The sequence below is a fragment of the Vanellus vanellus genome (genome assembly GCF_965231255.1).
Source record: "Vanellus vanellus genome assembly, chromosome: 11".
Lineage (NCBI taxonomy): Eukaryota > Metazoa > Chordata > Aves > Charadriiformes > Charadriidae > Vanellus > Vanellus vanellus.
In genome coordinates, this window is record NC_138916.1 from 8,001,885 (window position 1) to 8,021,716 (window position 19,832).

General features: G+C 42.8%; 1 protein-coding gene across 1 annotated transcript in view; it reads right to left on the reverse strand.

Annotated features, from left to right (window-relative positions):
- The window catches only part of TJP1 (tight junction protein 1), a 77,122-nt gene extending 58,152 nt beyond the window's left edge, over positions 1-18,970 (reverse strand). Inside the window, exon 1 of the mRNA XM_082488506.1 lies at positions 18,851-18,970. Coding sequence (XP_082344632.1) covers positions 18,851-18,883 — 33 coding nt within the window. The 5' untranslated portion in view covers positions 18,884-18,970. The remainder of the gene's footprint in view (positions 1-18,850) is intronic.
- Between the last annotated feature and the right edge of the window lie 862 nt (positions 18,971-19,832).

The window sequence follows — 19,832 nt, forward strand, 5'->3', positions numbered from 1 at the left end:
CCAGTAACAAGTACAGGAAAAAGTAACAGCAACTCCAGAAGAATCAGCAAGCAAGGAAGAACCAGCAAGACATTTCCACACTTTTCTCCCCCCTCCTCCTTCCCTTAAAAGGAGACGCAGCAGCAACACGGATGCCCCTGCCACCCAAAACCAGCCAGAAACATCTTTTTATTCCCATCATAATTCCGCATCTTCTTAAAATGCAGTAATGAAACCGACTCTACTGGGGAGCCAAGGCTGGAGAAGAGGCAATAAAAGCAGGCCTGAAACATGGCCCAGCACCACCAGCTGCCCTGATTACAGCCCTCCTCCTGGATTGCCGACCCCCCAAATCCTACCCCTGCCTTTCACCATGCCAGGGGTTCAAAGCCTGTCCCAATTTGCAGACCTCTTAAGAAAACTTGGATGCAAACCGCCATATATTAAACTTAAGCTAAGAAAAGCAAGCCTTTTTTAAAGCCACGTGTTCTGTTTTTTTGGGGGCGGTTTTTGTCTTCTGTAGACTGCATCCCTACCCCCACTCCAAATAACCATGAACTCCCATGAATCCCAGGCTGAAGAATTACCCTAGCCCTTTCCCACTCACTGAGTTTGGAGACAACACCCAGTCTCCTTCCCTTCCCTCCTGAAGCCAGGGGAGCAGAGACATTGGCCGAAGTCACTAGAACAAAATGACAGAGTAATTACTGGACAAGAGGCTTTACACAGGCTTCAAATTAAACTCGGTATGTATTCAGATTTACATAACCATCATGCTACAGACAAACAGCTAGGATTCTTTCTTTCCTGTTTGCACATCAAAGCAGGGGCAGGGACAAAGGAATTAACTAACACCTCAAGAGCATTAGTCCTTGACTAGATCAGATTTCCTAGCAGCAGGTTGCCTTTATGCACACAGAGTGAAACAGCCCGCTTCAAACCCAATAAAATGCCCTCTTCTCACGTAGAGCCGTTTGGTAGACTTTCAATTATTCTGACCATTGCAGGCGAACTAACATTGAATTTTACGTAAAACTTAGTATGCAAATTTAGAAAGCTTTGTAAGTGAGGAATTACCAAAAATCAAAATCTTTCAGATCAAATAGCTTCAAGGCCTTTCCTCTGCAGTTTAAACTTCACTTTTCACTATCCCAATCAAGCATTTAAGGTGATTAAAAAAAAAAAAGCCAAAGCATGACTAAAAGCACAGTTCCATCAAAGGAAAACAAGCCACACCCAGAAAGCCAAAGCTGAACCTTAAAAATGGTCACAAAGCTACTTTTGTATGTACATCAGCAATTAAAAATAAACTCATTTAAGTGGAACAAACTGCCTCACCAGCAGCTTTAACCACATGACGCTGTAACTTCTCTTCCCACAAATTCAAGTATATCAAGGATACAGGACTATATTCTTGACCAAAATGGCATCATATCCATTCATCACCACTCTGGAATGCACATTCCCAAATAGGCGAGAAAACTATGTGGGCAGAAGTGATCAGGGCTACTTTAAAATATGCATTGTGCTTCTACCAGAGCTGCATCTTATAACTATCTGGAATCATATTTAAAAAGGGAGACTTTGCAAACCCAAAGCCCTTAAACAAGGGCAAACTTCTCCCTTGTTGAAAGTTGTTCCAACTGTACTTCAACTTAAAAAAATGAAAGAGTCAAAATTATAACCTGACATTCCAGTTTGCAAACTGAAAATTCACTCAAGTTTACACAACCTTTACCTCACCCCTTTATTACTCCAGCACTCCTTGCTCCTTGTGGTACAGAAAGCAGCTCCACTGAACTTCTACATTCTTAATGTAATATATTCTAAGAAAATAACAAAAGGTTACAGACCAGGGGAGATAACTAGTGTAGAAGCTCAAGTCTTTCCCATCTGTTACCTTGTTTCTTTAAGCTTCACCTTCTATAGCAAGTTAAGGCTTTAGTTGACAAAAGAGAACAAATTCACCTGAAGAGCGACAAAGGTCAAAAAGAAGCATGGAAGAAAGATAACAGAAATCCCACTTGGCTGCATTTTTCCCCTCTGCATATATTTGTTCACATCGCTGCATATTAGCTCCAATCCTGTTCCACAAAAAAAAAAAGAATCAACAGCAGAAGTGTTTCCACACTCTTGCCCTACTTGAGCCAACCCCTTGACTCCCGAGAGGCAAGGCGCACACCAAAACATAATGCCATTTAATTTCATGGCTAACCTTAAGTTCTTTCAAGAGCAGAACTTCACTCCGTTTTTGCTTTTTGTAGCACATTCTTGCCCTGGGATGTTCCTCACCACCAGCAGCCCAAACATCAGGTGTGTTACTGGTATCTGCAAGTCAAGGACTCAGAAGGTCATTTTTGTGACAACACGTGGTCTTTTCTGAGCCTTGCTTAAGTCAGCAACATAGTTTTAGGATTGCTGCACAACTTTAAGTTGTTACAAGCCAATACAGAAAAAATGTACTTAAAAGGCTCTTTTCCCATTCCATCTCTGCTTACATCTTGCAATTACACAGCAAACTAAGGACATACTTTAGCTGCCCGATCCTCACAAATACTTCATAACTGAACACATTAAGGTTCCATGAGCACGTACCAACTATCACCTTGCATGTACATATCATCACACTGGCGCTGTTTTTCCTTGACAGTGCACTGTCAACTCAGGTGTCAGTGCTCCCAAGCCATATTTACTCTCAAATAATAAAATACATGTATTATCGTACCAATAGTGCAGATTATTGATGCATATACTTGCAAAGCATTAGGTACAGGATAGCTTAATGCCATTATTTCAAATAATCTACAGTCCCATACCTACACAGCACACATCATTGCATCAGTATAATTAAACACAAACATTAGTATTACTTTGAAATAATTTTTAAAGGAAGTATTTTAGATTTACTTACGTTTTCTTTAGTTTTAGGATACAATACAACCATACTTTCAAGATTCTTTTTTCTCCTGCTACTACAACTGGGTACACGGCTTTTTCCAAGATGAAATCTCAGCTTTTTGTGTAAGCAAGTGATAAGCATCAAAACACACACAACTGCAGTATCTGAAGCTTGCACTTGGAAGTCAGCCTACACAAGTCTGATAGAACGCTACAGCTGACTGAATTACAAAGCATTTTTGCTTTTTAGTAGTCTCGCTTTGCATTTGTTCCATAACACATTTAAGAGGCTCTCCCCCCCTCCAAATAGTCTACTCCAGCACAAGTTAAAAGAACATTTAGCATAAGCCATATTATATCAGTCCAAGAAAAAGCATCCAACGTGACTGAAAGTGAAGATTATTTAATTATGAGCATTAGTTATCTCACAGACTTTTCAAAATTGAGAAGAGGAAGAAGAAAGTTTGCACACCCTACAAGCACTCACCAGAAAAAAAAAACAAACAACACCAAAATTAACTGAGGTATTAAAGAAAGCTACAAATAAAACGCAGTAAATACAAGTAGCAGTTTGACACACATCAAGAATGTCTGACAAGGAAAACCTAGACATATCGGCACTGTATGTAACACCAAGAGCTTTCTGTTGGCAGGCTGAATAGCAAGAGAATGTCATGGCATTTTTAGATTTGCCATTACAGTTGAACTACTGGCAGTCTCCCTAGCTCTACAGGCCTGAAGAGCTACCTTCAATCTCAGCCTATGAAGCTATCCGCTTAAGTACCTAATACAGACACATCAATGACATTATTTTCTACAGCAGTCAGTGCGATACCTTTTATAAACATACAAACAAAAAGAACACATTATGTTCAAGTACGTTGTTCTGATTTTGCAAGGTAAGACACATGAAGTGAAGAACACCAAACTAATCACTACTTAACAACACGTCCATAATGTAATCGTGGATGACATGGCTTCCACTCAACTTTGAAATAATAATCAACTATGCAGTAAGTAACACAAGCAGAGACGCTACATATTTAGGAGACAGACTTATGAGAAGCTGCTCTTTCTCCCTAGGTAATCATCATTTCATAAAGAATAATCCTTGATTGCTAGCCAAGCTATAGTGAAGATGATGACAAGCACGTAGAGTATTTCAGGATAGGAACTCTGAAAACAAAGACTAAAAATAAAAGTCTATACATAACTACTCAGACATGCTACCCATCAAACCCACCTCTTAGCAAGTATTTCCCATCTGTGCTTAATGGGCAGATGTCTTTTTCATTTACTCAGCACATTTTTTGAAATGAAAGAGCATGAATGACATTCTAGCTGTTTATCCAACCAGCTGGAGAAGAAACTGGATAAGCTCTTGGTTAACAGCTGAAATGCCTGTATAATTTTGGCCAACGACCTGTTTATCCTAGGTTACAGCTACAGTTCATTCAACTGTTGCCCCAAAAAACTATCAAGTTACACATCAACGCGAACCAGATGCTGGGGATGGCAGGGGAAGAAGGAAGCAACCGAAACACCTACAAACGTGCAAAATCAGCTAGGCTCTTTTATTTTTTTTTTCCTTTTTAGAGGAACATCTTTCCTAAATGAGAAACAAACCTCAAGCTTCCGTACACCAGTCAAATCTGTTTGATGAGTCAGTTCAATGGAAAATACTATCAAAAGGCTATGGTTTGCAGAGATACCATTTAATCCAGAGTATTCTTTGGAAAAATTCCTTAAGACTAAATAGGTGAGGATGAAAAACAGAGTGAAAAAGTTGGTCAGAACAAAGAGATGAGAAATGAACCAGTACCTCCAGGAAAGACAGCTGTAGTACAGCCTTTTTTCAGTAAAACCAGAATTGAACAGCAACAGTAAACTTACTGTAAAAAAGAGTGCTTTCAAAGCTTGACTGATTTAATATTCATACTTTCAGTCGTGCAAGTTCTAATAATTTATAAGAGAAAATTAAGTGCAGTGACAATATCTAAATTTGTACTTGTATCAATGTATTGATTTAGTTGCATCTTTTCCACTAATTTTTGTAGGTTCACCTTCAGAAGTCGTTCTTTTTGAAATTTAATCCTCTAAAAGATACTGTAATGTTATCAACAGGTGTAGTAATGCATCTTTTTTGCCTCACTGCACCATTTAAATTGATCCAGATTAACAAATGTTGAACTGAGCCATAGAAAATATTTTTCCTCCATGGAAGTTAAAGGTGCAACTACAAGAAGATAATTTGAATATACATGAGGAACAAACTTTCTTGCCCTATCAATCACTACAAAGAGTGCAGACTTTTTTTTTTTTTTTTTTACCCAGAAGAGCAGGAAAATACTCATCTATGGAATTACACCGTTCGGTTAGTTTCCTGTTGTAAATTCATTACTCATTCTGTTCTCATCACTGCACTGCTATAGCAGGAAAAATATATTAGATTCTTTCACAACTTCAAATTTACATTTTAATGCACCGTCACTGTATAATATTTAGCCAAATAGCAAAACCAATTTTAAATACACCAGCTGCTTATCCCTGAATATGCACTACACTACCACTTCAAGAGATTTTAGGCACAGGTTGTGCCTATTTTGCAGTTACTGGAAACGCAGTAAAAACAGGTAGTCACACTCCACCCAAACAAGAAGACAATGATGCCATGCTGCACAACAGAAGCTCTGTCTTGGATTTATACAAAACTTCATACATGATACACATATACGATATCAAGTGTTACTACCCTGTTTTCCACCTCTCAGCAGATTAGAACAGAGGTGCTTAGTTTTTGATCCAAACACACTGAACTCAGACACACTTAGTATCCAAGGCATAAGTAACCAATTTATTATAGGTTATAGAATATATAAATACAATTTAACCTTTGACTCCAGGGAATGTGAATCGGTAAACTTTGCCCTTTGTAGGTTATGGGCTATTATGCTTCTTATTGTACAGGCTTACTTGGATTAGACGGCCACTTCCTGCAAACATTCAGCGCCTTATTTTCAGTGAGAATATGGATTCTCTGTAAACATCTTTGGAAAGTAAAAACCAGTTTATCCTTGTAACACTCTAGCCAGGCTACTAGAATTAAAGATTTTACACTTTTGGACTTATTTTCCCTCTTCCCATGATCCTTGCAAGTCAGGCACTACCTGAATAACAACTATTAATAACATTAAAGAGATTAATCAAAAACTCAAGTCAGTTTAGTTTTTATGCGTGTTCTATCCCGCTTCTAAAGCGAAAGAAGGCAATGGCATTACAGTTACTGTGTATGACGTCCACTAAGCACCACATACTCAAAGGAAACATTTACTTATCAGCTTCTTCCTACTTCTTGTACGAATTCAAGAGAAGACATCAGACATTTCAGGAAACTACTTTCCACTGTATTGGTCATCATCAATAAAGGCCCATTGTTTTTTAATCCCTTCCCGCCCCTGCTCTACCCAGTCACACACACTCTTTCTCCCTGTAATCCACCCACTCTTTCAAGTCCCCCCATCAACCTCTCAAGGCTGCTTGCTTGCAGCAGCTCTGAATAAACCCCACGAACCCCATCTCTCTCCCACATGACTATTTTTGAAGTGAAAATTAACAGGAATACAATTTAAATGGAGACAAGTCAACAACTGGGCCCAGATAAGAACTGCGTGTAGTCTGCAGGGAAGAAGTGTTGTTACAGCAAAGGGGGGGCTAAAAGCAGGGAAGGAGCACCAGCTTTGTTCACAGGCAGTAGCCTAAGTGCCTATCAGTCAGCAAAAGCATTTTTAAAACAGCTGCATCAAAGCTTTCTGCAAGTTAGTCAGCATGTGACAGGCCAGCACATTACAGCAGTGCCACAGCAATCTCTGCATAATGGGAGCGCTCAGAGTGACCTGAAAGGTCAGTGTTTTCAAGCATTCCAGTAATCTGTAAATTGCCTTGGCTTATCGCTTGGAAGCAACATAATTACATTGCTTGAAGGGCTAGGACAGTAAAGACAGATTTTAGGTATTATGTTTTGGTCAGCTACATACTAACCTCTACACTGTAGTATATCCAGGAAATACGGACTAACGTACAAATAAAAAATAATGGAACATTAAAACATGGACAATTCTGCTTTGCTGACAGAGTGAAAGCTATTCACTACGTCTTCTAACACTGTCTGTAGCATTTTATTAAGTATAAATATCTTTGAGGTTTGTTTATTTCTCTAAAAAGTGTTCCAAAATGTTTAGTTATTTTCTATAAAACTAATTTTGAAATACAGAGAGCCAAACTACTGAGAAAATTACAAGGTTCTGTTCTGGAAGTTAAAAGGTAGAGCAAGCAAAATCTAGTTTCATACTAAGCATCCAGTTCCATTTGACAAACGGTACTTTCTGTAACAGAAAAGAGAAATTATTACTGCCAGCTATAAACAACCCAAGCAACTTACTCGTAGCAATGCAAGGCCAGTTATTGACTTTATTCAAATATTTTTCTCAAAATGGAAAATAAAAATTGGATCGCTCAGCCTACCTGCCTCAAAAGATTTAAAATGTAGAATTTAGCTGCCATCAGCCTAATGAGGATTGTAGTAAGAGTCAAACTATTTCAACTCGCTATTTGATTCGTGTGCTTTTCTCCCGTCTCGCAGCACAGCGGAGAGCACAGTAATCCCAGCCCAGGGCCGAGGAGCGGGTACCTGCAGTGGCAGCTCGCCATGGACCTCACTTCGCCCCGGCCCGCGTAGCCCTGTCGCTGCACAGAGAGCCACTGCCTGCCTACTCCACTACACCACCACCACAACATCTGTTTCTACTACTTCACTCTAGGTGACTTCAAACATTCTTGATTCACACAGAAGGGAGTCAAAACAAGGACAAATACAAAGAACGTCGTAAAAATTCCCAATTTTCATTCAATTGTAGAGAAGGAGGGAAAAAGCCCATACAACATTTCTCTGACTACTTGCTTTTGTTTCAACTACTTTTATTACCAGTGATGACTTAAGGCATGTTTGATTATTATTTTTTTAAAGGAAGCTAGTCAATGTAATCAGGAGTTCAGGCTAACAAAATGCAAGCTGCAGAAATATCACATTGGAGTGTAAAAGGCATCTCCTGCCTGTTTGGATTTTAAACTAAGATGCTAGCACAGTCTGAAGTACAAGACACATCTCACATTGTTTTCAACCAAAGTTTACAGCCAAAGTTTACAGTCCTAGCATTATCAATAATCCAAGTGACTGAAGAGGAATCCTCATAATGCTGAAGAAAAAAAAAAAAAAAAAAAGCAACACCACTAGTCATTCTGAAGGAGCAATGCTCTCAGCAACCAGCTTCTTACTATTGTTTACACACCTTCCCAAGATAGAGGTATTTACCAATTGCAGATAAACACAAGTAAGAATACCTTTGAAGTCTGCCATCGGTTTATTTCAAATTAATCACTTCTGCCTTTATATACCCTCAAAGGCAAAGAGAGTTCTTCAAAACTAAAAATCCAAACATATACTTCACATATATTTCAGCTTCCAACCCCAAAATTCCTCTTAACAGGCTGGACAGACAGCTATGAAATCAGACAAAAATGACAAAATCTCATTTGCAACAAGGCATGTATTGATTACGTAATCTGGTATTTCAGATGGAAAACTTAACTGGAGAAACCCCACTTGATAAAGAGTGAGACAGGTTCCTGGGAATAGCATACCGGCAGAGAAACAGGGACTAGAGTGCTATCGGCGAGATGTTTCTTGGAACATGGACTCTCCTCTCCCAAGGGGAGTGGCAGTTTGCCTTGACTAGACAGCCATTCCCGAAATGTTATTCTCTTCTGGGGGTGGGGGGAACTGACATCAATTTTCAATCCGATCTGCAGCTCTTCTCAGCATGCAACAGCCCCCACCCCAGCTCCTCCCCAGCATCAGGAGGGCAGAAACCCCAGGACGTTTGAGGAAGCTGACAAATATGAACAAAGAAAAATCATATTCTTAACATTAACAATACTTCCAGTATGCACAGAGCATTTGGGGGGGTGGGAGGGGTTGTGCCTTTAGACCACTGGGGTGGTGTTCCCTCACAGCTGGAAGCGAAAGGCATATTGTGAAACCAAGAATTCTGGACTGGCCCCCTTCCTTAAATAGACTGGTTTAGCTGGAGGAGAGAAGGACTTTCCTTAAGCCAGAACATGTCATTTGTAAGAACAGTTTTCCATTTCACAAGAACTGTTACTGTCTTTTGAACTAATTCAAACTACCGCTCTTTGAGCAACTGGGAGCATTTAGGTCAGCACCTCCTCTCTCTGAAAATGGCACAGTATTCTCACAAGGGTGAGCTCTTCATTTTATTCCACCTGTAATTCAGGTCCCATCTAGAGGAACTTAAACCAGTTGAGATCAAAGACTTTCAGATGATGCTTGCTTTGCTGGCTATCTACACAAGACTTAAAAAAAAAAAGTACAGACATGCATTTAAGAGGATGTAAGTTGCCAGATTATCCTCATACTCGAGATTCTGCCCTTTCCCAGTTACCTGTGAGTATGTTCAGCTAAATACTATAACTGAAGAGGAACGCCCAAATTAGCATGTGAGATGATTTCCATTATTTGCAAACGCAGTACAAGAAAGGATAAGCAGTAGGTACGTTTCAGCATGTTTTGTTCACAGCTTCTTATTCCTCATGTGAAGTTTAAATTCTTATAGGTTGAAATACTTCCAGCTTGCTATAGAAGGTCTTATTATCTAGAATTTCTATATAGAATCCTAGCGTCCTTCAAACTGTCCTTTATTTGCTTTAGCATTTAAAAAAGCTTTTATGATTTTTTTCTTCTCCCCACTGCCTTCAGCCCTCTCTCACAGAAAGCAGAGAAACAAGCAAGTAAGCTCGCAGGACAGCTACAAGAAACAACACTCCCGCAACATAAGCAAAACTTCTACTGTTTTATTATGGCTCTTTTGGAGGTTAGGTCTCATACTATGATCTTAATTTTTTTTAATAGCTATCTTTAAAGACAACTATGCAGTTAGTCTTGATGAGACAATTCTGTGAGCAAGGCTTAGTCATATAACACAAGGTTTCGCAATAATTACTTGGAGAGTCCAGACATCTCAGCTTTTGTGCTAAAGTTTTGGTTTCTTTGCTGGGGAGGGCAGAGGCAAGAAAGAAGAGGAAGAACAGGTAGTTGACTCAGGATTAAAAACTATCTGCTTGCCTTTGGTGACCTCTTTCCTTTCATTCTTTTCTCCCTCAAATACCACCTAGCATTTTTCTCCCTAACTGTTTTCCTTCTGTAGTTCCTTTCCTCCCATCACAGTCCTCACTTTTGGCTTAGCCAACAGAAGCTTGCACAAAAATCCAGGAAAGGTAGGTAAATACAATTAAAACAAAACCAAAGACAGATCTTGGGCCTCCCCATGGTGAAAGCTCATTTGAGAAACCAGATGCCAACCTTTCATTCAGAAGGTGAGAGAATTCAAAACAACAAAGTACTGCACAAACCTAGCCATCCCAGCTTCCCCCTCTTAATTCTCAAGAGACAATACTCCCTTGCAATAGCCTGAAACATGTCTGCTATTTATTAATTTCCGAATCCTCCTTGTTTGTAAAGATCAGCTTCATGTGATGCACTCTTGGCACCTCCATGAAGAAGCATACCCCAATGCAGGCATTTTCAGCTTCAGAGATGTCTAAGAAATACTGAGTCGCAAAGACAATGTTCCACCAAGACTCATAATATCAGAATAATTGAGGCAGGGGGGATGGGATGGATGACAATGACAACTTTGCAGTGATACAGTGCCTCTACCATTCACTTGAGAAGGTAACAGTACATAGGTTTACACGACCTTTACCCAAGATTTGCAGATCTGCTGCTGATGGCAGCATAAACAAAAACGTACAATTCTGATAAAGCTAGTGCTATACGGTCAAGAAGCTTCCTAACCACCCCCAAGATGATACCATTTCATGGCCCACTTACAACCTTACAGATAAGCAACACTTATTTTTCAGTCTAACTGGTACTACCGCACCTGAAAAGCATAAAATACAGAGGTCAGCAGCTGCAAGATGAATATAAATAAATAAATACTCAGAATTGCATACTGACAGGGTATTCAAACAATTTTACTGATAGGTTTGAAAGTCAGCAGCTTCCTGGGCTGCTCTAGGAACATTTACCATCTAATTACCAACAATAAGCAAACTACAATAAACTACGAGAGCAAGACTGTACAAAATAAGCTGGCATACTACAGAGTGCTTCTATAGCACAGGATCCGATTCAGATGAAACATGTTCTTGGTTGAAGCCATTAATATGCTTTTTATAAACCTGTAGACCTTTCTTGTATTCCCTAGCTAAAGACTCCCTGTTTTAGGAGCATTAATCCAGTCTACATTATCCATAGGGGGCAAAACCCAAACAAAATGCAAGTCCCTTTATTTCTCTCATACAAGATTACCCTCCAGGAATTTCCATTCCTACATAGCTGGGTTATTAACAGAAGGCTTTATCCTCTATGCGATGGCAAATCACTTTCCACAACTTAATTTCAATTTTGAAGGAAACACAAGTTCTTTTGTCAGAAAGCCATACCTTCGAGATCTTAATACCCACTGGAAACACTATTTCAGGGAGTCCAGATTTACAGGAAAAGCCTGTACCTTTTCTACCTAACACTACACTTGAAGCTACTTCATATAGAGGCATTCACGGGCAAAGGAGTATTTTTCCAAATAATATACAGGAACAATGCTGGGTCAAGTGAGACAAAGTGTTGAAACAAGCATCCTGTACTGAGAGGGTTAATATGATCTGGCCTTCTCCCAGATTTCATTCTAGGGAAGCCAGCCATCTAAAATGAACATGAATTACAGATTTATTATGAGCCTTGGAATTTGTTCAGATAAACAATACTTGGCACACTGAGCCCCAGGTACTATCCTGATCACATATTAGTTACAACTGACTAATTATTTGATACCAGATTGTCAAGTAGCGCCTTTTAAAGTTACTTCTAGAGTTTTACAGTTACAGTAATTCCAATTGTTACTTTCTACTAGAGGAAAGTAGAAAGGAAGCTTTAGATGGCATAATTTAAGCCTACTATATTTTCAATGAAGCTGAAAGCAACTGTGTAAATATTCCCCCCTTTGCCTTTTTTTTTTTTAAAGACCTTTCAATTTCTTTTTTAAAATCATTTTATAGCAATGTGTGCCAGGTCAGTCCTTTTGCAAACTCATGTCACCACTGCTCGTAATTTAAGTACTATAAAACCTGACATCATTGTTCAAATTTCACAATCTGTCCTGTTTAATTATGTTACTGCTTCTAGTTATAATTTAAGGTTATTACTTCCTTTTATTTAACTCTACTTAAAATCTGAGCAGTTTCTCTTCAGCCACAAGTTACTTTTTCATAGTTTTTGTATTATCCAACTTCATAATAAATTTAACCAAGTCATTAACGCTGTAGCAACAGCGACACCGTTGTAGGGGTTGTGGTCTAAAGAAAGATAATCAACAAGGTCTGCAGGAAAGACCCATGGATGTTCTTTCAGCCACACCAACTCTTCTTAAAGAGCTATGTCCAAAAGCTTGACCATATGCTCTGAAGGGTATTTACAAGTCTGAAAGACACTGTCTCTTTCTCAATGCATCTCGCTTATTCTATGTCCCACCTGGATACATCATAAGAAACAGTCACCAGCCTAGAGTGCAAATAGCTGAAACAGGGCCATTTAATATTTACAAGAGAAATTTAAAGCCGGATACGTAAATGGGGGCCATCTGTTAAAATGATTGCTGACCCAGTGGGGCAGAGGGGAAGACACTATTACTGGACCTCATTCAAATTGGGCAAGGAACAGCCTATAGGATCCCAAAGGATCACGAGTTGAAAAGTAATTACTGCCTGGTTTAGGAGGGGTGGGGGAAATATTTTGTAATTAAGTTCCTAAGCAAGAACTCAAATGTGAAAGGCAGTGGTGAGGAAGACAGGAGACTGCTCTTCTGTGCAGTACTTACTGGAAAAAAGGCTTGGAACTACAAATCAAAGAAACTGCCTACTTTTGCTCCATTTCTATTTTTAGCGTATCAATACTTTGCCTACGTGGGGGTGGGGTGGGGAGACAAAAAGACTGTCAGAACAGTACCAAGTTTTGTTATTGCTTCCTCTGCTATGTAAAACTAACAAGACACCTTATGATGAGTTGTGCAGGCCAAAAACAGTCACAGTACGCTTGCCCACTTCTCATAAGAGCGTGAACTTCTCCAACGCAACACTCCCTGCTGCTATCATCTTACCGAATTTAGGCTGCCCTCCCCCACCACAAAAGGGCAGAACATCTGTTTATAATGGATTAGGAAAAAAGAATCCTATTAGAGATTATAAAATACCCTCAAGGAAAAAAAAAAATATTATTTTAACATAAAGCCAATATTTAAATGTTTAGCACCTACAAGAAATTTAATTTTTCCAAGTGTCTAAATAAATCCTCATGTGCAAAGCCAGGAGCCAACTCTAGAGAGCTACTGAAGATCCTGCAGAGTCAGGAGCAACAAATGTGAGCAAAGTGCCCAGTCCTGCACACACCAGGGCAATTCTCCAACCCTGCAGCAGCCCATCTACATGACTCAAACAGCCCACAGGGCTTCTGGCTTAAGGAGTTACCTAAGGATACACCACAGCACAAAAATCCCACGGATAACCAAGCAGACACCATTGTCCCTAGACAAGTCACCACACCTGTGGCCTCAGCAGCACTCGTCACTCTTCAGGATCAAAGGGACCCACACTCGACCTTACAGCATTCAGATGAACACCTTTCTCCATTTTCTCAGATCCTTCACCAAAGCACATCACAGCCCCTTGAAACAAGGGCACCCCTATTATTTATGAGCATGGAGCGCATATTTAAATAATCTGTCCCTAAAATAGCATAATTATAAGACAAGACAATGTTTTCATTTCAGGACTTTTTGGACTCAGCATAAATACACTGCACAGAGTCACGGAATTCATTTTAAGACTTCCCTACGGCTGTTTGCTTAATCAGTACATTCAGTGAAGAAGTCATTAGCAATATATTTGCCTGAGAAAACACTGAGCATAGTTTGATATTCATTTTTGTTGCATTCGTACTAGGATAACCAGGAAAAATTCAGGGGATATAAATGACCGATGTCTTTCTTAACCAGAGGGTAGTTTGCTGTACAGATTACATAACTTCAGACATCCTATAAACAATAAGCATTTGCTTCAAATACTATCCCTCAACTCAAACAGACACTGAGAATCTGACACAGTGTTAATAAACCAAACATTAGGACTATTGATTTTGACATAGACGCACATATGGCTTTACTCTCCCCACAGCGCGACTGTAATCTGATTTCCCCCTGCGCCCCCAATATACACAAGACATCAGCTTTCCTCTCGTTATAGAGGACAGGAAAAGAAAACAGGAGAGAGGGTCCTATTTCCTACAGCAAGCTTATTGGCATGGCCTGCGAAATGGGCAAACACTTCACGAACTCTGTATCAAAGTTTCCAGATGAGTGCTTTGACCTGAGATAGACAATACTTTTGCGTAGCACTTCAAGTAACAAATCCAAAGTATTTAGCACAATTCACAGCTTGAATAGTTCACTAGTTACAGTTCTGTTTTCAACCCAGTATCTTAGGCTGAGGTCTTGTTACCAAGTATTTTCATGAGTCCTCATACCAGCAAGTTTTGACCACTATGGCACACTGTAGTGTCAATGCAGACATATACTCAAGCTCAAAGACCACTCTTGACTTCAAGCACCAATTCAAAATAGCATCTTTTGAGCCTTTTTTCACATAGGCAGAAGCTCAATATCTAGTCTCATAGTACATAAGCAGTAGTACAATGTGCACCTCAAAATACCTATGACATACAATAACCCATTTCTAGATGTTTTCCTTGAAACAAAGATTAGCTAGCTGGTCACTGATAAGGTCTTAACAATTTTCCACCCTATAAAGGTGGAACCAGTTCCCAGGCACAGTCAGACCGCAAGCTCTGTTTACATTACAGTAATCTTTGTGCTGCATGTTGAATCAGAAGCAAACTCCAGAATATACTTCATAATGATCTACAAAGTGTGGAGCTCATGGCTCTTCTCACGTCATTACAACATAATTCATACTGAAAAATGCATCTACACTATCACGTGGTAGGTGAAGTTGCCTATAGTCATAACCATAACAGTAAAAGAACATAAGAAAATCCAAAGCCAAAATACAAGTTACATAGATAATTTCTTCTCTGCAAACAAAACATTAAAATAAGTATTTCCTAAGGTTCAAATACAACTTATGGAAACACTATCAAAATTAAGTGCAGTCATTTTATAGGATCTTTTTTCCAAACAGAAGGTAGGTTCTGATGTTAAATGAAATCCTCAGCTTACTTCAATACTTGGTGCTACTTCACCACTTACATTTTCTATGTATCTTCTTTGTTGTTATAGTTGAAGAATCTCATCAACAGTCAGAGAATTGATCTAACATTATAGCATTCATATAGACTTAAATAGGAACAACAAAATACTGTTCCAAACTTAGCTATATCGTCGGTTACAGCACATTAAAACAGTTTATAAGCTTGCACATACATCCTCTACAGGAAAAAAATACACTGGTATCTCCAAGTAGAATTTGGGGTAGGACACTAACCCACGTTTATGAAAACTACCGGTCGTTCCCTCTAACAGAGGAAACCAGAGTCCCTGCAATCAGCAAGTCTTGAACCGTTAACATGATCAAGTTCTCAACTTGAGAAGAAGAAACTCGATTGAAGTGGCAGATAATAGATACGTGCCTGGAGCTGGAAAGACAGTTAGAGCAACCAAAATCCAATTAATTACAGGACTGAGGTGAAAGACTGGGAAATATTCTTTATGCACGTATGTAAAACTAGAAGGAAGTCTCAAGAACTCAGGTTCAGCATTCAAAAAGGCTCAAGGACTCACGAAGTCCTGTCCCCACGTTTACTCCTTAAAAGCATTTGTATTTTTTTTTTTTTTTAACTAATGTGGACTACATTTGAACCCTCAGCTTAAAGGTGGAAAGCTTTACATCTCATTACTAATACCCTGACACAGTCATTGCCACAGCATCCATTAGTATTGTTCAAAAAGACATCAGAAGAGATTAGGCCCCCTATATTTTGCAGTCACCACTAGATTAGATAGCAAGCAAGATTTCATTTCTCTCACCATTCTCTGTTGTATACTGCCAACAGCTACAGCAAGCATTTAAAACCTTAATAAAAAACACATTCTTTTACAGCACAGCAGGGAAAAAGTTAAGTAACCAAAACTGAAGGGCAGCGGAAGGTAGCATAAAGACTGTTGATAACGGGGCATAACACAATCAATCATACCAGCCAAGATTCCCACGTGTACAAATAAGACTTATTCAGTTAATGAATTTTTTTTTTTTTTTTTTTTTATTTAGTTCTCTTCTGGTCAAGTGGGCCAGGATAAAGGCGGACACGGACACAAGGCCCACAAAGCTAAAAAGTATGTTTAGTAACTATGAAGACAAAACCATTCACAGTTTTTTTTAATTCATTACAACCCCAAAAATGAGAAATCAGATACCACGTCTGAAGGGCTGACTGAAGGAAACAAGATCTGAAACTTGAATACAGAAGTCCTCCAATATTCTAGTATTTCTAAAATATTTATAATCCCCTCCATCTACAATTATTAAAACCCTATGAACAGCAGCTCAGGAACTAATGGCTGAAGTAGAAATAACGTTACCCATCTACTGAAAGCATTTATTTTGAAAAGGAAATTCATACGAACCGTATGCGTAAGATTCTAGGCACTAAAGACACCTCTGTGATCTAGATCAAAAAAGTAAGAAATAACTTTGACAGAAGGCTATTACAGGCTGTAAGAGTTTACACTGAAAGAGTTCCAGGACTTATAAAATTTATTTTTTTTCCTGAGAAAGAGGTGTGCTATTTCAAATACATGATTTTTATAAAATCTGAAAGTATACCAGCGAAGAGTTAAATGGAGAGAGACTACATTTTGCAACATTCTTAAATTAACATGCCTTTCAGTATAATTAGTTCAGCTAGTATTGTATACATGTATACATGCTCAAAGGGCCCATTTGATACAACCACGATCTGGAAGAAGTTTCAAATAACTGCTACAGTAAGCCACAACTTTCAATTTTACACCAGTTTGTGCATCAGCCTACAGTCAACACAGATAATACTTCTGTATTTCAAAAAACTTAATCTTTTTTTTAAGACAGCGCATGCCACCTGTGGAAGGCAGTATTTTTCTACATCCTCACAAAATAGCTGTATTTTAAGAGAGTATTTTGAACTGGAAGCGGGAACCTCACACACCAATTTTACACGAAAGAAAACCTGCAAAATTTAAGCTGATGCAATTTCTCACAATTCCTTGTGTGGCAGAATTCTAACACTACACTATTCTTCTTAGGAGCAAAGATAACGCTCATCTTCGAAAGTCCTGTTTGTTGTTAATATAAACGCATTTGAACAGGGGGGTAAAAGCATGCTTTATCTGTCTCGGTAGCTGGGCGACACCACCAGTTTGAAATATCACCCGAAATAAATTACTTCTCCGATCGTACGCGTTTATTGTTGAAAGGTGTGCACATGTATGTTAAAACGTAACACAGGATCTCGGAAAGCACACTTCGAAAGGGGCGTGCGACTCTGGCGGTTTGGGCACTGGGACACTCCGCAGGGTCAACACTGGCCTGTAAGTTTTTTTAAAATCGCACTCTGGAAACCGAAGTTGCCTTGAATACCTCTTGGAAGTAAAACTTTGGGAATCGATCAAATCGCCACAGCTTACCAGCACCTCACAACTAGACGACAACGTCTTACAACTAACTAGTACGTTTACGAGTAACTTAGCATTTCGGGCAGCCCGAAGTTTGCGGGTAGTACTGCAATCAGGTGTGTATTTTGCTTCACCCTGCCGAGCAGCCGGCCTGAGTAAGCGCATACCAGCAAGTGACATCAGACCGAAACCGCCGAGTTTCACCCGGGCGCAAACGCCGCCGCGCCGAGCCGCGGCCACAGCAGGGCCGGCCGCTCCTCACGCCGCAGCCGGGGCAGCTACGCGGGGCTCGCAGCTAGAAATTACCTCGAGATTTAAATTCAAACTCGTTTCAAAGCGAACCCTTTAATTTCGCACGGAAGAAAAATAACCTGTTGAGCGTCCCTTAACCCCACCTCTCGCCCCGGGGGCGGCCGGGCGGCGCTGGCGGCGGCCGGGGCGGGCAGCCCGCACCTGCACCCCAGCACCGGCGGGGCGGGCGGGGGGCCGGCACCACTGTCTGAGGGATTACCGCCGCCCCAGAGCTGTTTACCGCATGTCAGCAACAATCATCCCCGGCTGATTCAGCGGCTGCACAAAAATCCTGCCGTGCAGGACTCTCCCGCTCGAGCCTCTCCTAATTGCCATCCGACCCCGCAGCCTGGAACAAAGGGGCACGGCCTGCCCCAGCGCGCCGCGGCCGACACCGGGGGCTGCTCCCGGGGGCCCGGGCCGCCCCCACGCGGGCACGGCACGGCTTGGGGGGAGGGCCGGGGCTCGCCCGCGGCCCCGTCCCGGCGCCGGGCCCCCACCCCGCCGCCGCACGTCCAACAGGTAGGCGGGCGGGCGGCTGGGCAGCGGCCCCGGGGGCTGCGGGCCACCTGCGCGCTCGGCGGCGCGGCCAGCCGACGGGAGGGAAGGCGAGCTCGCCGGGCGCCCGGGGAAGGCGGCCGGGAGGCCCCGGCCCGCCTCGCCCACCCCCTCGGCCCGAGCGGCCCCCCGCGACTGCCCGCAGCCCGAGGGCGGGCAAGGGAAGCCGCAGTCGGCGGGGCCCGGCGAGGTTCCACGGCGCGGCAGGGGGCCGGACAGCGGGGAGTAGATCGGGGAGGGAGCGCTGCCGCCCCGAGGCTGAGCCTTACCTTGGTGGAAGCCGCCGCGGCCCTGGCAGACATTTTGTTTCCTTCTCTCCCCCGGAGTAAGGCGAGCGTGTGCGCGCCTGCGACTACTCAGGCCGGGGGAGAGAAACTCCCCGCCGCCGCCCGCGCCTCACGCTGCCGCCGCCCGAATAAACATCGCAGGGCGCGGGGGGGAGGAGGGAGAGGAGAGGAGAGGAGGGCGGCGGGGCGGGGACGGGGGAGGAGGAGGGAGGCAGAAAGGGGCAGGGGAGCGGAGCGGAGCGGAGGCTCAAGTTTGGTAACAGTCCGGCCGCTCTCCCGCCCGGCGGGAAGGGGGAAGGGGGAGGCCGGTGCCGTCGCCGCCGGGAGCGGCCGCGCTGCCCTCGGCTCGCCCGTCCCCTCAGCGGCCGCGCCGCCCGCCCGCCGCGTGCCTTTCCCCCCGCCCGGCCACAGACATGTCTGACTGCCGGCGCGGCCCATCCCGCCGGCGGGGGGAGCGCCCCGCCCCGCCGCCCCCCGCCTCCCGCGCCCCGCCGCCCGGCCCGGCCCCCCCCCCCCTCACGAACGGCGGCGCCCGAGCGGCAACCCCCGGACCCGCCGCCCCCGCCGCCCCGCGCTTGGCGTGGGGGCGGCCCGCAGAGCCCGACCCGCCGGGATTACCCCCCCGCGCGATGGTCGGGGCGGCGGGGCCGGGCGGCTGCCGGCCCAGCGCGGCCTATGGCGGGGCGGGGGGCGGCGCGGAGCGGGGCCGGGCCGGGCCGGGCCGGGCCGGGGGAGGCGGCGGCCGCGCCGGTGTCCCTGGGGCAGGGACGGCGGGCCCGGGGTGTCCCTCGGGCGGGGACGGCGGGCCCGGGGTGTCCCTGGGGCAGCGCTCAGACCTGCGGCTGCGTTGGTCCATTGTTTGAAGGGGCGGGACACGCGCGTTCGAGTTCCTAATCGTACGTTTTGTTCCCGAGATAAAAGCAATAAAGGCACAAAAAGAAAACAGCTCGGGAGATTGGGGCTG